The 22,960-nt window shown below is 44.6% G+C and overlaps 2 protein-coding genes across 3 annotated transcripts in view; both read right to left on the minus strand.

Annotated features, from left to right (window-relative positions):
• LOC134500373 (dual specificity protein phosphatase 13B-like) overlaps nt 1-10,328 on the minus strand; it is a 35,317-nt gene extending 24,989 nt beyond the window's left edge. The window contains exon 1 of one of the 2 annotated variants that reach the window (XM_063307668.1): nt 9,934-10,328. The gene's annotated coding sequence lies outside the window, so the exon portion shown is untranslated. Of the gene's footprint in view, nt 1-8,222; nt 8,336-9,933 lie in introns of those variants that run through there. The other variant, XM_063307669.1, reaches the window with a different exon arrangement.
• A 3,086-nt stretch (nt 10,329-13,414) lies between these two features.
• LOC134499530 (dual specificity protein phosphatase 13B-like) lies at nt 13,415-19,239 on the minus strand. The gene is made up of 4 exons (XM_063306220.1): nt 19,135-19,239; nt 17,277-17,483; nt 15,354-15,574; nt 13,415-13,708 (listed from the first exon to the last, which is right to left on the minus strand). The coding sequence occupies exons 2-4, from the start codon at nt 17,435-17,437 to the stop codon at nt 13,506-13,508; spliced, it is 585 nt and encodes a 194-aa protein (XP_063162290.1). The 5' UTR covers nt 17,438-17,483; nt 19,135-19,239; the 3' UTR covers nt 13,415-13,505.
• Between the last annotated feature and the right edge of the window lie 3,721 nt (nt 19,240-22,960).

The following is a 22,960-nucleotide window of genomic DNA, read 5'->3' on the forward strand; positions in this document are numbered from 1 at the left end:
CTGTACTGGAAAAATCCTGACAACCACTAGATGGCACAAAAGGGACAGAAAACTCTCATCCTGCTTGTCCCGAGCTTTGCACCCCAACTTACAATATCCTGCTTCCTTCATCAATGCAATCGGGGCAAAAAAAGCCGAAGCGAAGTGGTGGAGATGCTTGTAGTAGAAAAAGAAAACTACAGACTGAAAGGAGAGGTTAGGATGGAGGATCTGGGACTTAGCTCTACTTTTCATGCTTAGTGTATGTGACAGTTCATCCGTGTGTAGTCTCTGAATATTCAGGACTCCACAGTGTAACCCAGTATAACGCTGTAGCTACTACCTCTCATTTCAGCCATGAATTTCCTGGTGGCTTAAGGCAAACAGTCCGTTTTCAGCCTCAGCTTCCCGAGATAAGGGTGAGGATTAGGGAATAACGAAATAAGAGTACTAATCTGATATTGACATAATTTGGGGGGAATAGCAAGCAAATGCTTGGAATGTAAGTAGGCTACAAAAACATTAGGCACTATATCATTAGGATTAAATTAGTGCAGTGCTTACATTTTTGAACCTTAGTACATTACTACACCTCCAGATCCACACCTCCTGTAGGTATACAGCCCTGTTCCCACAGCACATTCAGCTGGATTGACCGCAGATAATGGGTGGAGAAACAACAAAAGGGGTCAGCTGAGCTAGTCAACTAACCCTCCAGTAAACGGACTCAGTCATGAACTGGATTGAACTAAATCCACTTGTGTTGTGGGAAACCCTAAACTCAGTCTGTCTACTCCAAGAGAAAGAGCTGGAAAAATGGGGTGGCTAAAAGACAGTCAAGCTGCTTCACTGCAGAATTCACTGCCAGGGCCTGGCAACACAAAGGATTCCTCCCAAACACTGTTAGGCTGCAGAGACCAAGCTATACCTAGTATGTCCTGCCTGGTACTGTGGGTGGGGCTAATGATATCATGGAGCTTTGTCTGGAGTTTTTGCTTCAGGGACTGAACAGGTGCTGGATAGGATTGTGCTTGCTTAAAAACTGATTTGGACCTCTCTAGGCCACCTGAGTATGGGCCTGAAAAAATATGCAGCTGCTTTAATGTGTTGATTCAATATGACTTTTAAAGCAGCAGCATCTTTATTCAGGCTTATTGTCATGTTCTCATTCTAATGTCTGGTTAACATTGTAACGTTTCACATGTCATTCTCTGTTCCGTGTTCCTTCACCCGGGGTTTTTCCATTCTTTCGCCCTCCATTGTTTTGAGGGCTTGGAATGCATGTTTGGGTTTGCGCTCCTGTTCAAGGTTACTTTCCCAGGCGCGTCTAACGGCTTTCAGCACCTGGGAGGGGGAGCGTCCTGACGGGCGACGGGGCGGGACCTGCTTACAAGCAAGGCTTTTAAGTTTGTATTTGGCGCGCTTTTGCTCATTCTCAGCTTTCTCTGTATTTGCATACTATTCCTTTAATAAATCAGTTATCTTTAAGCCCGAGCTTGTGAGACTGAGTATTTGGGTTTAGGCAATCGTTACATAAAGCTGAGAATGATTTTATCCAGTTTCCGCTAGCCCCATCCAATCATTGGATAAGAGGGAACGCTAGCGATGACAGAACCTCAACTTCGCGCAAGTGAGGGAAGCGAAGAAGAGCGGGAGGCGGCCAAAAGCCGGCCAGTGCTAACTTCGAGAGCGCAAAGAGCAGCCCGTCAGGAGTTGCGAGATATCCAATTGGACGAGCTGCTGATATCCATGCAGGAGAGTCTCAGGAGTGAACATAGAACTGTTATGGAAAGAGCACAGGGGAGGGGGTCTCCACAATTGACCTGGGAGCACGAAGTCCCCTTGTCACCGAGGGTGGTGGTAACCAACCAACCCTCGGAGGAGCCGGTCACTCCGGCCCGTATGAGGGCATTAGAAGATAAAATGGATTTAATAGTGACGATCCTCAAGGATCTACCCAAAGAGGATCTACCCACAGAGGCAGAGCCCACCCCGGAGGATTGGGAGGAAGAGCCGTCACAGTACCCCAGGCATAGTACCATGTCGACCCGGGGGAGAAGCAAAACTCGATCAGCCCGTCAAGGGGGGGAGCGAGAGGCAAGACCTCCTAGGGATCGACCACCCATGGGGGCTCGGCGCACGCTGACATTCGCGGCACCGCCACAGCCAGCTGAGCCGGCAAGAACCTTCCCACCATTTGGAGTGAAGTTCGATGGGGATCCCACAACGCTCTCCTTCTTTATTACTAATGCCAAGCACTATATAGAAGATTGGGGTCGAAACTTTCGGTCTGAACATGGCAAGGTCAATTTCATTGCCAACAAGCTGAGAGGAAAGGCAGCGGATTGGTATGTGCAACTATGCCAAGCTGAGGCAACTGAGTTAGAGGACTTCGATGACTTTTTGTGGGCACTTAAAGAGCATTTCGAAGACCCCCTAGCTCAAGAAACGGCCAAAAATGACCTGCGGAAACTCTACCAAGGGTCCCTCTCAGTTGCCAAATATGCGTTGGAGTTTAAAGCTTTGGCAGGAAAAGTGGAAGACTGGTCTGAGCCAACAATCATCGAATTGTTCAAGCAGGGGCTTGAACCCGAAATCCTTCGATGGGCTCTGGGCAGAGATGATCCTAAAACGCTATATGGGTGGATTCAGTTGGCGGGAAGCGCAGAAAATGCCCTACGAACCTATGCCCATACCAAAGAGCTTAGACAAACACGTCTCGCTAGAGGACCGCGCCCATCTGGACTTGCCAGCCACCCCAAACCAAAAACCTGGGAAGAAGAGAGGGAGCAACGGTTCTCCAAGGGTCAGTGCCTCAGATGTGGGAAAGAAGGACATCGAGCCACGTCGTGCCCAAGACGCCGTCCAGAGGAACGACAGACGAAACCCACGGTAAAGACGCCTGCTCCTGCTCCACCGCGAAAACTGAAGGCAGCCCTCGCGGAACTGGACCCCCCAGACCTTCCCTTCGGAGAAGAGGAGGAAGAGTTGCAATTCGAGCAGCCGGCGGGAAAAGCCTACCACTTGCCCTGAAGGGCGCCCTAGGGCAGGTGGAAGAAACCGGGCGTAACCATGATTCGGTGAGTGGAAACTTCCCCACACTGACTGTTAAAGTTAAACTGAGCTCAAAAACCAAAACGGTGGAAGTGTGGGCCATGCTAGACTCGGGTTGCTCCCGTTCCCTAATGCACCCTGATGTCGTAGCGGCTCTGGAACTGCCCACGTTCCCTTTGCCAAGACCCATGATTTTCACCCAATTGGATGGAACTATGGCGGGAGGGAAAGCAGTCAATCTTTCCACGGGACTGGTCACCTTGCAGATGGGCTCCCATCAGGAAAAGCTGCCATTTGTGGTAGCTCCAGTGGGGGGTCCTCTGGTAATCTTGGGGATGCCTTGGTTTGTGCAACAAAACCCTTTTATCAACTGGCTGCATAGAACTGTGACGTTTGCAGATGGATTTTACAAAGTACCCGAAAAGGACCTACTGGAGGACATGGAGGGTGGAGGGGTAGCGTATACCACTGTGCAAACGCTTCAACCTCTTGAGGGACTACCCAATCAATACCAAGATTTTGCTGAAGTATTTGGGGAAAAGGAAGCGGATCGCTTGCCACCCCACCGAAAAACGGACTGTGCCATTGAGTTTTTACCAAATGTAAAATTGCCTCACCCAAAAATATACCCCATGTCTCCCAAAGAGCTTACCACGCTAAGGGAGTTCATTGACAAAAATTTGGCTAGGGGTTTCATTGAGCCGGCAAATTCCCCGGTAGGAGCTCCTGTCCTATTCAGGCCAAAAAAGGATGGGTCATTAAGGCTTTGTACCGATTTCCGCGGCCTCAATGCGGTCTCAATATTAAATAAATATCCTTTGCCCCTGATCAAAGATATGTTATCACATCTGGCCAGAGGCAAAATTTTTTCAAAACTGGATTTGAGAGAAGCCTACTTTCGCATTCGCATAAGGGAAGGGGATGAGTGGAAAACAGCGTTCAACTGTCCTCTTGGGGCTTTCCAATATAAAGTCTTACCATTCGGTTTATCCGGGGCACCTGGGGTTTTTATGCAACTGATCAATGAGGTCTTGCATGACCACCTATTTAAGGGGGTACTGGTATATTTGGATGATGTATTGATTTATACTGAAACCATGTCAGAACATATCCACTTGGTGCGTCAGGTACTGGCTAAATTGAAAAAAGCAGAGTTGTACGCAAAACTGTCAAAATGTGCTTTTCACCAGTCGCAAATTGATTACCTAGGGTACCGGATTTCAGCTCAGGGCATCGAAATGGACCCTGCAAAAGTAGAAGCCATCGTGGCATGGGAACCTCCCCGTACCAGGAGACAATTACAGAGTTTCCTTGGATTCTCTAATTTCTATCGGGCATTCGCCCAAAATTTTGCAGAAACCGCCCTCCCCCTTACTGAACTGTTAAAAACCAAAGGACAGGGGGATACGCGACGTTCAAAGAACCCAGGCGCGCTCCTTAAATGGACTCCAGCCTGTCAGCAAGCGTTCGAAGCGCTCAAACAAATCTTTACCACAGAACCAATTTTACAGCATCCAAACCCCTCTAAACCCTTCGTTGTACAAGTCGATGCTTCTGATTTTTCCATAGGAGCAATTCTCTTACAATCTGACCAATCTGGCGCTTTAAAACCCTGTGCCTACCTCTCTCGCAAATTCACGGAAACAGAGAGAAGATGGCATGTTTGGGAAAAAGAGGCTTTTGCTGTAAAAACAGCTTTAGAGACATGGCGACACCTATTGGAAGGCACTTCAAACCCTTTTGAAGTCTGGACTGACCATAAAAACCTGGAAGCTTTAAGCACCAGTCGGAAACTCAGTCCCAAACAGCTGCGCTGGGCTGAGTTTTTCAGCCGCTTTGACTTCACTCTTAAATTTATACCAGGCAAGAAAAACTTTTTAGCTGATGCACTCTCGCGCAGACCCCAAGATGCTGGCCCAGGGCCAACGGTCCAAAGCACCGTCTGGACCGACAAACAATTAAGTTTGGCAGCAGTGACTCGCAGCCAGACCCGAGTGCAATCAACTCCGCCTCCAGCCGCTCTGCCTTCCAGCCGCCCGCCGCCCTTGTCAATTCCCTCCGATTTGCAACAACAGTTGCTCTCCCACCTTAAAACAGATACTTGGTTGCAAACCAATAAACACATTTTAACTTTCACCGATGATCTTGCCTGGCGCAACGATCGTCTCTATGTACCCGAAGCAATGCGAAAAACCATCCTCCAGCGCTGCCACGATGACAAGCTAGCTGGACATTTTGGCTACGTAAAAACTTTGCACCTCGTTCGCCGCCAATTCTGGTGGCCAACTTTACTCAAAGACTTGAAGGAATATGTCACTGCGTGCCCTGTATGTGCGGTGATAAAGCGCAAACCAGGCAAGCCCCAAGGTCTCCTTCAACCCGTTGCCACTCCATCTGTCCCTTGGCAGGATATCTCCATGGACTTTATCGTTGATCTACCCCCTAGTCAACGCAAAACTGTCATTTGGGTTGTTAAAGACTTTTTCTCCAAACAAGCCCACTTTATCCCATGCGCTTCTATCCCCACCGCACAACAGCTGGCACGCCTCTTCCTCATCCACGTGTACCGCCTCCACGGTATCCCCGCCCGTTTGGTGACTGACAGGGGCACACAATTTACGTCACAATTTTGGCGGGCATTTTTGAAACTTTTGGGTACGAAACAGTCGCTTTCTACCGCCTGGCATCCGGAAACGGACGGATCTACAGAGGCGGTTAATTCTACATTGGAACAATACCTCAGGGCTTTTGTTAACTACCAACAAGACAACTGGGTCGATTTACTCCCATTTGCTGAGGTCGCTTACAACAATGCCATTCATCAAACCACTGGTCAAGTTCCCTTTAAAACAGTTTTTGGACGTGAATTTGTTCCGATTCCTGAACTTCCTCATCCTCAACCGCTACCAGCCACCCTCGCTGACTGGGCGGACTCTCTCAAAGACTCATGGTCTAATATTCTACTCGCTCTCCGCCATGCCCAAGCTACCTATAAACGCCATGCCGATGCAAAGCGTTCCCCAGAACCATCCTTTGCGGTCGGGGATAAAGTCTACTTATCAACTAAGTTTATCAAGTCCCCACAACCCTCTAAAAAACTTGGTCCTAAATTTGTCGGTCCTTTTCCAATTGTTGCTCAGCTGAACCCTGTTACGTTTAAACTTGATTTGCCTCACAACCTTAAACGTTTACATCCTGTTTTCCATTGTAGCTTACTCAAACCCTGCCTGTCGTCAGACCGTTGGCATCCACAACCCATTCCTCCACCTCCCCTCATGATTGACAACCAGCAACACTTCGAGGTGGCATCTATCCTCGACTCCAGACGCCAGCGCTCCGCTTTACAATACCTCGTCCGCTGGAAACATTTCCCTCATCCTGAATGGGTTGCTGCTCCAGACGTGCATTCTCCTCGTCTCGTAGCCCAATTTCACTCTGCCTATCCTAACAAACCGGCTCCCTAGTTTTTTTTGGGGGGGCAATATGTCATGTTCTCATTCTAATGTCTGGTTAACATTGTAACGTTTCACATGTCATTCTCTGTTCCGTGTTCCTTCACCCGGGGTTTTTCCATTCTTTCGCCCTCCATTGTTTTGAGGGCTTGGAATGCATGTTTGGGTTTGCGCTCCTGTTCAAGGTTACTTTCCCAGGCGCGTCTAACGGCTTTCAGCACCTGGGAGGGGGAGCGTCCTGACGGGCGACGGGGCGGGACCTGCTTACAAGCAAGGCTTTTAAGTTTGTATTTGGCGCGCTTTTGCTCATTCTCAGCTTTCTCTGTATTTGCATACTATTCCTTTAATAAATCAGTTATCTTTAAGCCCGAGCTTGTGAGACTGAGTATTTGGGTTTAGGCAATCGTTACACTTATAGTGAAGCTCTAAAAAGCCCTAGTTGCTTTGCTGAATAACAGAGATGGGCTGTGCTTATGGGAGTCCTGAAGCATTTCTCCTGAGTCATTTTCAGACCGTGCACAGCCCTAGCTCTGGAGAAGTGATGTATTTTAGCCAGTTATGGGATGGTGTGCTGCCAGAACTACCAATAAGGTGATCTGGTGGTGTTAAGCATGTTGTGAAAAAACAGCCTGTGTTATAGAATATGCTAATAGCCAGCCATTAAAAGGTGGAAGTTGTCACTGGAAGTCACAATGGATGGTATATACAATAAGTTCAAAGAAATTCCAAAATGTACCAGGCAGTGAAGGGACAGAGAATTCTTGAATCCATCATTTCAACAACTTTGTTGTATTCCCCGAGCACAAACAAGAACATCCTAATGATGCCCACAAAGTTGGATGATGAATACTGATGAAGAATCATCAATCAGTTACAACTCAAACTACAATGCTGAGAGAGTCCAACATCATATATTAAAAAAAGCTGGAGAAAGGAGAAGCCCCATCTTCTACTCCATTGAATATCATCTCAGAGAGCTCTCCTGGACTCTACCCACCCCTTCAGTTAGTTGGCCAATGACAAGTAGAGTTTCTTGAGCTGTATATGTGGTTTGTGTGATTGAGAGATGGAATGTGAGATACTTGGACTGCTAAAATGAAGCTTGTAAAAATGTAGCGGTAGTCTCCTGGAATTCTTGGGTGAAGTTCACTGACTTGGTTCTGGTACTGCATAAACAGTTTCCTAAGTTCTATAGCAGGGGGAAAAATTGTTTTGACATAAATTCGTAACTCTTGCAGTTTTTTTTTTTTAATAAAACATTGCTGTATCGTTCTGGCCTCTGTTCATGTGATGTTGTCTTGTTCCTTAGGTCAATCTAGCATTGCTCACAATGCATGGCATGGGAGGTAACTTTTGCCCCTAAAAGGAAAAGAGGCAGAAGCATTCTAGGAAGACTTGTTGTTGTTGCCAGAAGAAACAATCCCACCCCCACCCTCCCCACCCCAGTATTCAGCCCCAGCCCTGGTGCTTCTGTGTCCAGAAGATGACAGTACTCTGGAAATGGTGAGGAGAAGGGAACAGTCACTCCAGAAGAAGGACAGGACAGCTTCAAAGGAAGAGTAAAGGGAACTGGCAGAGATGGAGGAGGGGAAGAATGTTTTGCTGAGCAGCAAAGGGACAGAAGAGGGGGAGGCTGTAAAGTCTGGCAAAAGGGAAAGATTTTGGCAGAGCATCAAAGCTATGTGTGCTGTACTCCTCTACCTCTTTCTTTCCTCCCAAGAGAACCTGCCAGGTTACCTTGGAGGACCTGGATGGGTCCACCAGATGATGACTGTCCACACCAGCTGGTGCATTGGAAGTCCTGCAGTTCAGAGTGGTGGATTCCATGGTCTTCTGGAATTCAAGGAACTGCCCCTAAATTACAAAGTGCTGTCTTGAAACACCTTATGTAATTCAGTGGGGACCCCCATGAATCAGGCAGCCAAAGTTCAACTCTTGGGCATTATTGTGCCTTCTGATATCTGGACCAGCCATGGGGACAGGAGCCATAGCCAGAAGCCTTCCCACATCCCAGATCCTGCTTCCTGGTCCAACCAACCTCCATTACTTGTCCTTCCTTCCTTAGGCTTTTCCTCCCCTTTCTAGGATCTGAGCTATTCAAGCAATTGCAGTCATAGCTTCTCTGCCTGCCTTCTCAGGCGTGCAGGCAGTTCAGACAACCATTCCCAGTCCTGGAACCTCCAATTCCTTCTTTGTTCTTAAAAATGGTCAAAACTTGCAGTATAACACCCTCACACCTTGAAATGGAGATTCCACAATATGAATAAATTTTGCTTTAATTTGTTAGTCATGCTTACATACTAAAATGGTGCTTAAAACTGCTGGCCAGCCCAAGGCTTTCTGCTTAAGACAAAGATAGAGGGTACTTCCCCACAATCACAGCTTCCATCCCCCTAACCTTCAAAGCATCTTGAAGATGACCCATAATCACCTTCAAATCTGATAATCTTGAATTCTGACAAGAAGGAACAAAGAACCTCATTTAACCATTGCCCCACTGTGAGCTGCCACAGGTCCTAGAGTAACAAAAATCCCTTCATTCTGTACTCCATGCAAAAGGGAAATAAACTGCTTGCATATACAACTCTCCCATCCATAGACTGATTTCATATTCTGTACATTTATTTGGCTGTACATAAAATCCAAGCAGTTCTTATGAGGAAGAGATAAAAACCCTTCATGCCACCTTTCTCCTTAAAAGACCTGCCAAGGTGGCTGTCCCCAAGGAGCCAGGAAATGGGGCAAGGCAGGAATACCAGCAAATGGTGTAATGGACTTACTGCATGTTCCACTGCTTTTCAAAGTAAATGCTAATATACTGCTGAGATACATTATCACTGAGCCCAAAATAAATTGGCCCAGCTGTCGAACACAGGCAATGTCATGAGATAACAGAGGTCAGGAATTGATTCTGGCCAGGTGCAAAGACCTCCTGTGGAAGGACCTTAACGTGATACTCCTCTCCTGTTCCTGGTAAAGGTTGTGATCCTACGACACTAATGATGGGGACGTTTCTGCTTGGACTGCCAGAGGCATCAGACTGGCTTAGAATACGAAAGGTATTCAACTTTCTGCTTGGATGGATTTGGAGATGCAGAACTATCACTCCAGTCCTGGAACTGCATAAGGATATCCCTAACATAAATACATATCCTTAAGCTGTTCTTGACCTTCCTCTGCACTTAGACAGCACCCTTCAGACAGCCTGCCTGGATTTCTCCCCACCTACTCAGAGAAAGACCTACATCACCCCTACGGACCAAGGACAGGTTGCTGAGTAGGAACTGGCAGGAACTGAGCCAGCTCTTTTGGCGTGTCCCAAAGAAGCAGAAAACACAGCATGCAATTGCAGTTGTCGTTCAGCTGCTCAGGAAAAGACACTGCGCTACCCCATGCATGCACCAAATTCAGTAAATATCAGTTTGTCAACAAGCTCAAAAGTACTTGCCTTTTGGGGGTCCAGCTTCTCCGGCTGCCTGGGACAGTTTTAGATCATGACATTCTTCTGGCGTTTCCTTCTGGGTTGCTGGTTACACAACAGCTTCCCCAGCCTGTTTGCTGCATTTGGTTTATTCAATTGCTATTTTTAATTGCGTTAATTATAAACCATGATCTGTGTTCCCCTCTGATAGCGGACTTCCAAACATTTCAGGGTGAGAGGCAGCTGGGCCCGGATTGGAAAGGAGCCCATCATCTGAAATACCTCAGCAATGAATGACCTTCCAAAGTGTCTTTGGGTCTCACGTTCCCACGTGAGGGTGTAGGGAGGCCGTTCCAGGAACTGCTTGTTGTCGTGCAGAAGGAAAGCAAACAAGGAGGCTGTCTTCACTGCTGTCATGTGCTTCCTTCTGAACAAAGACGAGAGTGTTTCAAAGAGAAGGCGGTTTTGTCTTGCTCAGATAGTTTGGATTCCTTTGTCTGCCACATTTGAGCATAAGCATGTGATCTTACAAATGGATTGTGGAAAACGTCAAATGCAGATGGCTGATTGGTGTCTCAAATTGAGACTAATATGGGGACCAGGGGTGTCCGCATCAAAAAAGTCAAGGTGGAGACTGCAGCCCTGTGATCCAAGTGCCTTTTTTGGCACGATACCCATAAAAAAGAGGTGGGGCTTTGATTACATGGCCACAGCCACCACTTTGACTCTTTTGACCCACACCTTCGTGGGTGCTCCTGATGAGGACCCCTAGAGGTCCAGAGGATCTTCTTATAATGGGCTCCTTCACAAGGTCTAGGTTGGTCCGTAAGAACGTTAACATATATTTAGTAGAATAAAATCAAATATGCACCAAATTACAGGGATACTTTGAGAAGTTCGGATCTATTTATTAGGTAAGGGATTACAGAAAACAGCTGGGGTTGTAGGTGCAGAGATAAAAGTAAAGTCTCCATCGAGCAGGACTCCTGGTGACTCCTCCATGGAGTTTTCTTGACCACAGTTGAGAAATAGTTATCCCTGCCTTTTTCTGAGATGTTTTTCAGTTTCCCACATTGGGTCTGTAATGGCCTTGGGAGTTTCTGGGATTTCTCATCAAAGCATTAACCAGGCCTGATCCTGCTTCACTTTTTTAAAAGTAGCTCTCATGGGGTAAAGGAAAGAGGAGAAGAAAGGAAAAGAGATTATTTGATGCTGAAACCTGCATGGTCAATGTGTTGGATGGAACTTGGGAAGAGCAGTAGATTTCAATGCATTGCATTCCACTTAACTGCAGGCAAATTTCAGGATATATCTAGTACTGTTCAGAAAAAAAAATCCCACGGTAATTGATTTCCCAGTTTTTATACACATCTTTGAAAACATCCCATTTTTTCTTGTCTTGTCTCCAATCTCAAGCAAAAGATGTAGCTAGTAAACTGGATTTATACTGCCACCTGCTGGTGAAAGAAATCATGACGCCTCCCTTGTTTTCTCATCCTGCTCACCAACCAAATTTTTTTCCTCAATGGAGGGGTGGTTTAACAACTTCATTAACAGTTGATAAACCAAATACGTTTTCTCAGAATAATACATAAGGTGAGGACCTATGTTTGTGCACTTTTAAATCCATCTTATTTGTAGTGATAATGAAATTTGCACCAATTCTCAGCTGCAGTTATGGATTAAGATTTTTTTTAATTGCCTACTTTTCCCCCCTTTCTATTGTTGTTTTTGTTCCCTAAATAGTTTAGTATAGGGTTCTTTTCTTCTGCCATATAACTTTTTAAAAAATATACAACAGTTTAGGTTTTTTTTTAAACTAGATAGATTTTTATACAATAATAATACAGTTACCTTGTTATTTTGCTATTTAGGCTGTTAACTAGTAATCCTTTTAAAGAAAGTGTAAATTGTAATTTGATAAAATACTAAAAATTAAATTAGATTTTAAAAGATTAAATTGTTTAAAAATTAATGTGCAAAGCAAAATCTTTATTGTATAGTATTTATTTTTGGTTCAGAGTAGAAACAACCGTTTAAAGCAGCATTGTAAAACAAGTAACATATGAACAGGTTTACTGGACAGAATCTGCTTTTTTTTTTTCTGTACCACACTCGACACAGGAAAGACACCTTTTAATTAATAATAAGTGACAAGGATGTAACTGAACCATACATTCCAGGGTGTTTTTGAGGAGAGATCAAAAAGATCACGATGGTGGCCATAACTGCATGATCAAAGTGCCTCCCCTTTTTCACATGTGTCACAGAGGCAACACATATAAATAATGTGTGGGCCTTCAGTCATGGGGTGGTGGCTGCCATCTTGACTTTCCAAACCTCCTGTTCTTCCGTGGACACCACTGCATACTGTATATTCCACCGAGAATTTCTTCTGAGATGATCTCCATTGCAATGAATGAAAGCGATGGAAGTTCTGCTCCCATTAATCTAATGAGGCATTTGGTAGGAAAACTTTCCATGGAGGTATTTATTTAGAAAATATATGGGCTATATGTAATAAATAAATAACTCTTGGAGTTTGGAGACATGGAAACCACTGTACTTATTTGTTTACTAGTTCCAACTCCCTTTTGCCTTCCCCTAATGTTCTCCCACTCTTCTTCCTTGTCTTCTTTTCTCTCTCTCCAAAAGGCAGAAATGATGATGGAATCATTGGGATCTCTGCCAGGGGAGGCAGAGTTCCTGATGCGGATCATATCTCACTGGGTGAAAACCAATAATACAATCTAGTTTTGAACTTGATTCATATCAAATGATTTGATTATGTGCCATCAAGTTAGCTTCAGCTCTTAGCAACCACACATAGATTTTCTTCATGCCAATCTGTCCCTGTCCTGGTCCTTCAGGTCTTCCAACGGTGCACTCATTGCCACTGTAACTGAGTCCACCTACCTTTCTGTTGGTTGTCCTCTTCTTCTCTTTTCCTTTCCCAGCATCAGAGCTTTTTCCAGACAACTAGGTCTTTACATAATGGGCCCAAAGTAGGGTAATTTGAGCCTGGTCATTTGTGCCTCCAGTGAGAACTATGGATTGATTTGTTCAATGATCTTTTTTGTTTGTTTTCTTGGGTGTCCATGGTATTCTCAGGACTGTTCTCCAACACTAAAGTTCAAAACTGTCAATAATCATTCTATCCTGCTTTTTAAAAAGTCCAACTTCCCTTTCCATGGAGTATCACAGTGAATACCATGGCTTGCACTATTCTGATCTTTGTAGGTATAGACACCTCATGGCAGTTGAATGTCTTCTCTAAGGCCTTCATGGCTGCTCTACCAAGTGTTAGTCTGTGGTATATTTCTTGTCTGCTTATTCCTTTACTACTGATGGTCGATCCTGAAAGGCAGAAGCTCTCCAGCACTTCAGTATCTTCCTTGCCAGTTCTAAGGCTGGTTGTTCTACCTGTTGTCATGAGTTTGGTCTTCCATATATTTAATTTTAGTCCCATTTTTTCACTGTGCTCCTTGAGGTTTATTAGATTAAATGAAGGTTTGCCGACTGAATTATTCCAAATGAAAGCATTATTACTGTAGAATTCCTGTATCTGCAGTTTTATTCAGTCCCCTTTCCCCACAGCATTATATCTTTTTCCCCCCATTGTTTAATTTGATATCCAAGGCTCGGAGCTGGCTGAGGAATCCTGTGTTTGGACAGATGCCTCTGTGAGAATCCACTGATTTCAAGGCTTCCACAAGTGTCAGATTTTCATGGATCATCAAGTAAGCCACCACTAGAGTGGCCGAACGGCTTAACCCCATAGCACAGTGGACAAACACCTTGCCTGCAAAGACATAATAAGAGGGACTTTGAATGCATATGGATCATGTAGCGTTAATGGTCCACCTTGTGGTCTACAAGGCATGGTCAAAGAAGTCAAGGTGGTGATTGTGATGGTGCAATTGAAGCTTTGTCTGATTTTTGTGTGTTGCAACACACATAAAAACCAGGCAGAGCTTCAGTTGCATCATCATGGCCATCATCTTGATTTTCTTCACCAAACCCTTTTCAATCTCTCTAAACTGTTTTGTGTGGCAGATAATCTTGGCCTGCGTTTACATGAAATTCACGTTACATCATTATTGGAAGCTGAGCTTTGGTTCATGGTAGTAAACAAGCTGTGCTAGTGTAGCACACCAATCGCTCCGTAATATATAGTTTAAGATTATATCTTCCTGCAGACCATATGTGGAAGGCTGCCAGATTGGAGTTACAGAAATCTAGGTGGTTACAGAGAGTAAAGTTTTCTGCTACTTTCTCATAGTGTCTGGATTTTGACAACCATAGATTGGATAGCCCTAGATAAGTGATTGGATGAGGTTCAGCAGTAACAGCACTAAGCCAAGACAAATAAAGCCCCACACCATAAATTGCAACAAAACATATCTTATTTGAGGCAGGCAAGGCTATAAATAAACTTTTAATAGGAAATAGTAAGAATCACACAGGTGCAAAGAACAGCATGTTTCATAATCCATATCTTTATTTTCTGCCTAACTCTAAACATACTGGCTGCATTTTTAATGGTGGCAAATGAGAGGGAGAAAATCCATCACCCTTCTTAAAAAAGTCATGACTGTTTCATCTGCCAAGGGGATTCTTAAGAATCTCTTGGCATCCTATATGCAAAAGGTGATCAGGGAAAAAGCTAAACCCCAGGATTAATAGATCACATCCAAACCAGGCCCCTTGGGCATAGCAGCATCAGTCACACATTTAGGCAGGTCAAGAAATCAAAAGAAAAATGTGAAGGCTGAATTCCTTTGCAGGAGCAAGTCCAGGAACAAAGTTGGTTGAAGCATCAAACAAATTCAGGGCAACAAAGTCTGTGCAGAATATTATATACAATCTCCTGCCACCTGCCCCATTTGTGGACACCACTGGTTCACAATACATTTCTGGAAGAACCTATTTCTATAATGTGTCCTGTTCTGGGATGCTGAGATGCTATTCCAGGCAGCAGCTCAGAGTCTTTCGGAGTGGGGTGGCTATAAATAATAATAATTTATTATTATTCCAAGCACTGTTGAAGAGACTGGGCTCTTGGCAAGACTTGGAAAACCATCTTGGAAGAAGGCAATAGTGCACCAATTCTGCCAAGAATGCTGCATGGTTGTCTACATGAAGTTAGCAGGAGCTGAACTCAACTTGAGGTCATCTTGCTTTTACTTTGTAAAGCCCACAAGCTTCCAAACTTCCCTCTTTTTCTTATTTACTTGGTATAGAAAATCCTGGCTCTGAGCATGAAAGACCAATTAAACAAAGCTCCTTTCACGCTATGCCCTTCGCTAGATATGGGCAAGAAGATTCACTCTGCCCTGAAAGGCTTTTCTGAATCAGAGTAAGTAATAGCTTTCAGCCTCCATAGCCAGCCAGTGAAAGCATAACCCCTTTTCTGAGGCCATTCCTCATTTTTTACCTTCTCTTACCTCCTGCAGTTTTTAAGGCCTTGTGTATGAAATCAGCAGCCTCGTGAAAGAAGATGCTTATATCAAACGAGTTGTCATCGAAAGCTGGTACTCCGTAGTATTGAATCGGCAGGTCTCGGTAATAGCGAGCTCCAGTACTGATGTTGTAGGGCCCATCTGCTGCATTGAGGACATGAGTAATGCCAGTGTTCTGAAGAACTGTTTTACTTCTAGCTGCCCATCTGTCAAAAGACAATCAAGACTTCTGCTAATGCGCCATATTGAAAAGAACTTACTGAAACAGTCTTTGGAGAGAGTCTCAGGAAAGTGAGAGGAATGATCTCCTATGCTTCATCTCCCTACTCATTGCCATAATCCTTTCTCTTTCCTGCTCCAATTCACACTTCAGGCTGAAACCCACAGGGGCTCCTGTCCACTGAATTTCAGCTACCTGCAACCCACTCAGTCAGGTAATAATAGATCCTCCTTGCCCCACTTGGTCCGTCCTCCCTGGTTAGTTATTGGAGCAAAAAACAAGCAAGCAGAATTTGCTTTCCTTCCTCTGAATGGACCTCCAGGAATTATCCTAACTTGTTCATAAGCTATGATGTCTGAAAGCCCTGTGCAAATCTCTTGATCAAAGTGAAAAATGCTCAGCTTTTATCATGAAATATGGGTTGATTGACACCGTTTCCTCACTCCACTTGGGCCTAGCATTGGTTTACATGCCAGCAATGATGTCTAGAAGAGTGTTTTCCAACCTTAGCAACTTTAAGATATGTGGACTTCAATTCCCAGAATTGTGGGAGTTGGTCCACACACATCTTAAAGTTGCCATGGTTGGAAAACACTCTTCTAGACATCATTGCGAGCATTTTGATTGGAATGGTTTTTACAAAGTCAAGATTGCTCTGATGGTTAATGATCCTTCAGTATGGATTATGAAAACAATTAGCCAGGTATGCGGAATTCAGGAGTCTGCTGTGGCATCTAGGAGTCTAGTTTCATGAGCTCACAAAAGCTTATGCATTTATTAAAATGTGTTAGTCTGCAAACCATCACTGGTTCTTTGTAGACATTTTATGGAAATAGAAATGTCTGTGTGCAAGCGAGATGAAAGGGACGAGAGCTGCATTCTGCAGCACCTCCTGCTTGCAGGTGTGCCAAAAGGTAATGGAGATAGTTAATCCCCAAACCCAAGAAGGAGGAGGAAGTGGAAATCAGGTGACCCTTGCGACTTCCCACAAGCACAATAGAGATGCGTTTACTAGAAAGACCCCCTTATGCTTATGAGACAATGCTGAGTTGACCCCTGATAATTCCAACAGAAAGCACAAACTTCATGGGCTGGGGGAGGGTGGGAGATTTCCTTGGTCTGTTTATGAACCCAGTTGGTCAGATTGGGGTGGTTTATAAATGTTGCAAAATAAATAAATATTGTGAAATTGAGTGGGCAGCTAACCACTCCATTCCATTCCATTGTATTACACTGCATTGGGCTCCCCACCTTGGGACATTCCCAGCCCTCCAGCAATAGGTCTCCTCCTTTCCCAAGAGTCTTAGTGGTACCAATGGGCCTCCCTCCCTCTCCCTCTCAGGAGGGCAGATAAATCATAGATGGACACTTAGAGATAAATCAAGCAGCAGAGTCTTTTGCAAGCATGGCAGAAATCTTCAGAGGATGTCGAAGGTTATGGTCAAGAAAAGTCAAGATGCGATGCACGTAAAAAACAGACAGAGTCTTGATTGTGTTGTCACTGCCACCTTCTTGACTTTTTTGATCATGTCTTGTAACCACCCTTGTTGGACGGGCAAAAGTGCTAATGGGCCTGTTTCCTTATTCCCTGTGGAATCTCTGGAGGTGAAGGCACCTTGAGGACATTTTTGAAAAAGTGAGTAGCTAACACTTCTAAGCAACCAAAAGGACTCCTGCCATTTCCTTACGCATCTCCAAGGTAGAGGTTTGGCCACACTTGGTCCACATGGTTGTCAGATCCTCCTCTGGTCCATATCAGTCTCTGCAGTTCAGAGAGTGCTGGGGTCTCATAATGGTTATTCCTTTCTGGACTATGATTCTGGGAGGAAGAGGTGCTTATATTGATCATGGCTGCTCTATGCTTCTGTTCACATGATGAATCCCCACTGGCCCTTCTGGAAAAAAAAGAATCAGGTTTTCCATTTATTACGATATTCTGCATGTAACTAGTTTTCTAGATTGCTGTATCCTTTTCCTCTGTGGCTTCTTTGTTGGTCATTGAGAAAAAGAGGCTCCTTCTTCCGGATCAGCATGGAACCCTGTGTGGCAGTTGAGAAGGAATGGTTGCTGAATGGTTGGGGATTGAATACAAAGTCAGTGAACAGTACAGAAGGACATCAAGATTTGAGAGAGAGTGAATGAGGACCAAATCATAAAACAAATACATGAAGAAAGAGTTCAAGAGGAAGAGGAAGACCAAGACCATAGTGGTTGGACTGAAGTGATGAGATCCTCAAGAACAGAGAGATGAGAAGCTTACAGAACACAAAAAAAACCAGTGTGGGAAGCTATTTATGGATGTGGTGGAAGCACGGAGTGTTTGTAAAGAGAAAAAGGTATGGAGTGTGAGTTGTGCTGGTATAGACTAGTTTTTGTTAGTTCTCCTTTTCTCTAATCTCATGTTTTTAAGTTCTTTGGCTTACTATTTCTTGCTCCTTTTCTGCATACTGCATAATATTGCTTACCCCTGATATGCGAGATGTAGCTCCCTGTAGAACACATTGCAATAATCAAGACAGGATGTAACCAAGGCATGGATGACCATTGTCAGATGCAACCAGCTCAGGAAGAGATGCAGCTGGTGTGCCAGGTGCAATTGTGTGGAAATGTTTGTCCCCACTGCCTGTACCTGGTAATCCAGTGAATCCAGGTGAGGTTGAAGGAGCATGTCCAAGCTGTAAGCCTGCTCTTTCAGTCCCCAAATCTGGTTTCTTCTTGACCAACAATATCTGAGTTTAATTTCAGTGTCTTTGCCCTCATCCAGCTCATTATTTACTCCAGGCAATGTTCAAGGGTACTGATTGCCTCCTTGGCCTTGGATAGTAAGGAGCAATATGGTTGGGCTGGTGCAGATAGAAACTGTTTCCCAAGACATTTTTTAGGTTAACAAGCATTGCACTGACCACTTGGAACTCAGTAATATCTTCTCTCCCCTTCTTACTTTTATAGAAAATTGGAAAAGCCAGTTAATATCAGACATCTTCACAGTGAAGATGGGAATATATGGCTGAATGACTTCAGTCTGTTTGACATTTATCTTCACAGTGGCAAATAGCTAGTTTTGCCTGAGGCCACTTACTCTATCCCTGCTTTAAATAAATCTGTGTCTTCCTGGCAGAAGAGGACACATGCGCATTTTTATCCCAATCTAATATTAGAACACACTCGCGGCCAAATCACATCACAAATTAGATGTCCTTGCATCTCCTGACCCTTAAGAAGGAAACAGTTTAAAATAACACTGAAGTTTGGGGGGCTCTGGATTTGACTCTGAGAATTTCTCCCTGCACAAGTTCCTTCAGTGGTTGGGGAAATTTCCCCCCACCAGACTCACAAAAGCTTTGAAAACTGCTTTTCATTCCCTGGGAAGAAAACACTGGAACTTGTAAGCTCCCTGTCACGCTGTACATGAGGTTCCTAGTCAGCTGCAAAGATTCCTCTCTAGCCGTGAGAGCTTATTTTAGTAGAATAAAGATCAGAGGAGGCTACATAAGAAGACAAGCTCATTCTTCAAGTTACAGTTATTACAAAAAGAAAGGCTGGTACCTGGTTCCAGTTCGTTATTTCATTTTTTATCTTCTGCAAAATCCTTGCAGGCTCTTCTCTGTTTCAGCCATGAGCAATAAAGCCTGTTGCTAATCCTTTCTTTTCCCAGTCACTGATACCCGACCCTCCGTTTGTGTTGGATCAACACTGTTCTTACAGGGTGAGTTTGTGGATTAAGTTTCTGATACTTTTGACTAGTGGTTGGCGTTCGGTCTTGTTCCTGGCCCCTGCACTCTGTAATTGGAGCGGAAAGTTGAGAAAAACACTTTCCAAATAACTGCACAAGTAGCTCAAGATTCCTAAAAATATAGCCTGGGAAGAGTCTGGCAGCTGAGACAGGATTCTAGATGTATAGGTTGAGTGGGAGAGGCTAACTTTGCAATAATTTTTCCTTGAACTTTTAAAAGGGTCCTGTTGGTATTCTACCCTGGGGCTGCATAAAATTTAAATCCAGCTAAATCCAATTATTTATGTTTTGTTACTATTAAAAATACAGAGTCTATTAAAAATATAGGGAATGTTGATTACCGATATCCTGCTGGGATATCCTTTAGAGCAGTGTTTTGCAAACTTGGCAACTTAAAGGTGGGTGGACTTCAACACCCAGCATGCTGTCTGGGGAATTCAGGGAGTTGGAGTTCACCCATCTTAAAGTTATGAAGTCTGAAAAACCCTGCTCTAGAGGTTTCCTCCTGAGAAGAGACAAGGGGATTAAGGTGGTTAAGCCTCTGAATGAGGAACAGTGTTTTCCTAAAGATACGTGACATCTTGATTGAAGCCTCCACCGTTCAGCTGATGGGTGTGTACAAACCACCCCCTCTACAAGTTGCAGTTTCTTCTTGCTCCAGCGGTGTTTTGTTTTTTAATTTGCATATTTTAATTTGCATATAAATTGCATATGGAGCTGCTAAGATGTGCTTTGATCTCAGCTGGGCATTGTTGGATGAGATGTCTCTCTTCACCTAGGAGCTGTGAAGCAGACTTCCGATTGGCTGCCAGTTTTCCGGAGAGCAACAGACTGCAACGCTGAGGGGCCAGGAACATCCCGACAATTCTAATAGGCAGAGCAGCCTGCATAATGAGCCTCTTCATTTCAGCTATGGGTGATTGAAAGCCTCCCTGTCTCTGGGCATCAGAGTTGCTTTCATGGTCATCCCTCCTTCGTGTGAATAAAATGGGAAGAGGCAAATGGCTTCCTGCCCACAACAGACCCTCAATCTTTTCTTCTTTGTGGAGAAAAGCCGCTGGTGGAGTGTTGGGAGGTGAACTCCTCAAGACTGCAGTAAGGAAAGCTGGCTCTATCAGCCGCCATGTCTCAGCTCAGTAAGAGCAGCAATGGGTGGAGCGACTGGCAAGCGGGCGTCTCCAGCAGCCATGGCAAGACGCTCAGGGGGTGAGGAATTCCCACTATGCTGCACCAGAAGCTGTCGGGACGCAGTGAACTGGTCGGAGGGCTGCTAATCCAGCCACTGTGCAATGTTTGCATAATGCTTGCTGGCGTAGATCTTCCTCCCATTGCTCTGTCCCCACTGTAACTGTTGAAGATTATTCTTTAAATTCTCCATAGCCTTACAATATACTTAATGACAAAATATTGCAATCACATTCCCTATTACAGAAAGGATGTCCGAGAACTGAGCTTACAAATCCATTTTCATGACATTTGGGATCTGCAGCTGAGGGGTCATCAAAGGCTGCCTAACGAATTCCTGGCTGGGGTGAGATCTAAAGCAGACCCCTACCCGTCACACTTTCAGTCATGGCTGAAGGAGCCAAGCTGCCCCTCATGTGTCCCTGACCTGACAATCTGCTGAGCCCCATCCCATATGGCTTTGCCAATGAACGCAACCACGCTCGGGAAAGACTTCACTGGAAATCATAGCTTCCTTTGTGTAACTGGCTCTGCTGGAGAGTCAGGTTTCTCCACCTCGCAGCCAGAAGCGAGAGGTCTGCTGGTAAGGCGGTTCCAACCTTTGCTGGTTGGTGGGACAGCTTCCCACTTCCTGCTCGCCTTGTCCCCTGCCGTTAGGCAAACTTCAGAAAGCAGTTTTCAGGCAGCTATTATTCAAACTGTTCTAGAGCATAAGCAGCCTGGATCTGCTCTCAATGGATTACTTGAGTTGGGCTGCAACATGACAGAAGTTGAAGTTTTCCACTGCCTACAGGACAGGTGAAAAACAAGCACTTGTAGGCTCCCCACTTTGAACACTAGGTGTTGCTCTGGAACTGCACACAGAAGCAGAGAAAATAATAATCAAAATGGCTGACTTCAGTTAAGTCTCTGGCTTTAATGCCTCTGGCGTGGTTTCCGTATGTAAATATGATTGGAAGACCTTCAAACATTCATGTTACAGAACATGAGACTGGCCAGATAAGACGTTCAACCTGTGCCACAGAGGCTTTTAATTTTGTTTGCTCCGGATCCCACCAGGACTCACAGGTTTAATTAGAACATCATTTAAATATGACCGGATCCAAGCTGGAAAAACCCAGAGGATTGCTAGATGGTGGCAAAACATTAGCATCTAGCAATGATTTGGAATTTGCAGCCTATGGATGATAGGTCTACGATAATTACCCTTTCATTGATTTCCAAGCTATCCAAGCCGATAGACTGAATGAAGAGATGGAATAGGTTTACTTGTCGCACCCCTGGAGTGTCAATCCAAATAGCAAATACCACATCAAAACACCCTCTTGAAATCTCCACATTTTATTTCTCCTTGGATACTTCTATTTCTTGCTGTTCGTTCAGGCCCTGACACATCCTGCATGTGTTTGGATGTGGGGACGCCCTGACAAACATTATCCAAGTTCCTCCCATCCCTGTGGCTTTTGCCCTGCTTTTTTCTAGGACTTTCGTTTCCCTTCTTTGTAGGAAGGGAATCTGTGTCAAATGCTGCATTCCGAGTCATCCCCACCCAAATTCTCCGGGTTTCAATTGACTCAGACTATGAACCACATGGAAAATATGTTTGCTTTTGACGTCATTGCAGAGCTGGTGCCACATGGGTGTGGCGGACAGAGAACACAGCAGCAGAAAAACTACGCAAACCACGTGGCCCAACCTACATTGGCAAGAGACAAACCTAGTAATAGGTTCTTCAAAATGGTAAGATGTCATGTTCACTGTTTCAACGTAGAGTATACATCGTAACGTTTCACATGCCATGGCGCTGACGCGCGTTTCTGTTTGGAAGGGAGCTGCTGTGAAACCTTGTACCAAGCTCTGTATCTGTATTCATTACAATGGAATGTGTTTGGGTTATGTGCTCTGCTCAAGGACTTTTCCCGCGGACCATCAGAAGCCATTAGGAGCACCTGGGATTGTGAGCCTGGGAAGATTCTACGGGGGGAGGGATCTCGTTTGTACTGAGGGTTTTTAGTTTGTATTTGGCGCGCTTTCATCATTCTCAGCTTTCTTTGTGATCCTGCACACTATTCTTTAATAAATCAGATATCTTTGAATTCCTGCTCATGAGTCTGATGGTGTTTTAGAATAGGCAACCATTACATAAGACCTGATTTGTTTACTGTTTGCCATTTTATTTTAAGCACAGTCATTTTGGTGTAATTAGTTTTAATCAAAGGAAAGAGTGCCCCCAATTTACACAGATCAGCAGAAAATCAATGAATTAGTCAATGTATAGATTACAGTTCTTACAACAGATCAGCTAAGGTGCTTTCTGATTGATGGCTGCAATTCTCTACCTGTTAAAATAAGTGTTCAGATAATGGGGAAGCTTTCCCCTTTTGTTAAAATCCAGAGTGGAGGGTTTCTGTCATGAGCACTGATGGTGAGCAGGAGGGGGCCCCTATCCAGGGG

The sequence above is a fragment of the Candoia aspera genome, chromosome 6, assembly GCF_035149785.1.
Source record: "Candoia aspera isolate rCanAsp1 chromosome 6, rCanAsp1.hap2, whole genome shotgun sequence".
In the NCBI taxonomy this organism is placed as follows: domain Eukaryota; kingdom Metazoa; phylum Chordata; class Lepidosauria; order Squamata; family Boidae; genus Candoia; species Candoia aspera.

What these genes read in the sequence shown, in the direction of transcription:
- LOC134499530 (XM_063306220.1), bottom strand. Translation starts at nt 17,437, where the DNA reads ATGATCAATATAAGCACCTCTTCCTCCCAGAATCATAGTCCAGAAAGG. An exon ending in AACCTCTACCTTGGAGATGC is followed by an intron (nt 15,575 to 17,276) that starts GTAAGGAAATGG and finishes GTCTTTTGACAG; the next exon opens with ATGGGCAGCTAGAAGTAAAA. An exon ending in GGCCTTAAAAACTGCAGGAG is followed by an intron (nt 13,709 to 15,353) that starts GTAAGAGAAGGT and finishes ATGTCTTTGCAG; the next exon opens with GCAAGGTGTTTGTCCACTGT.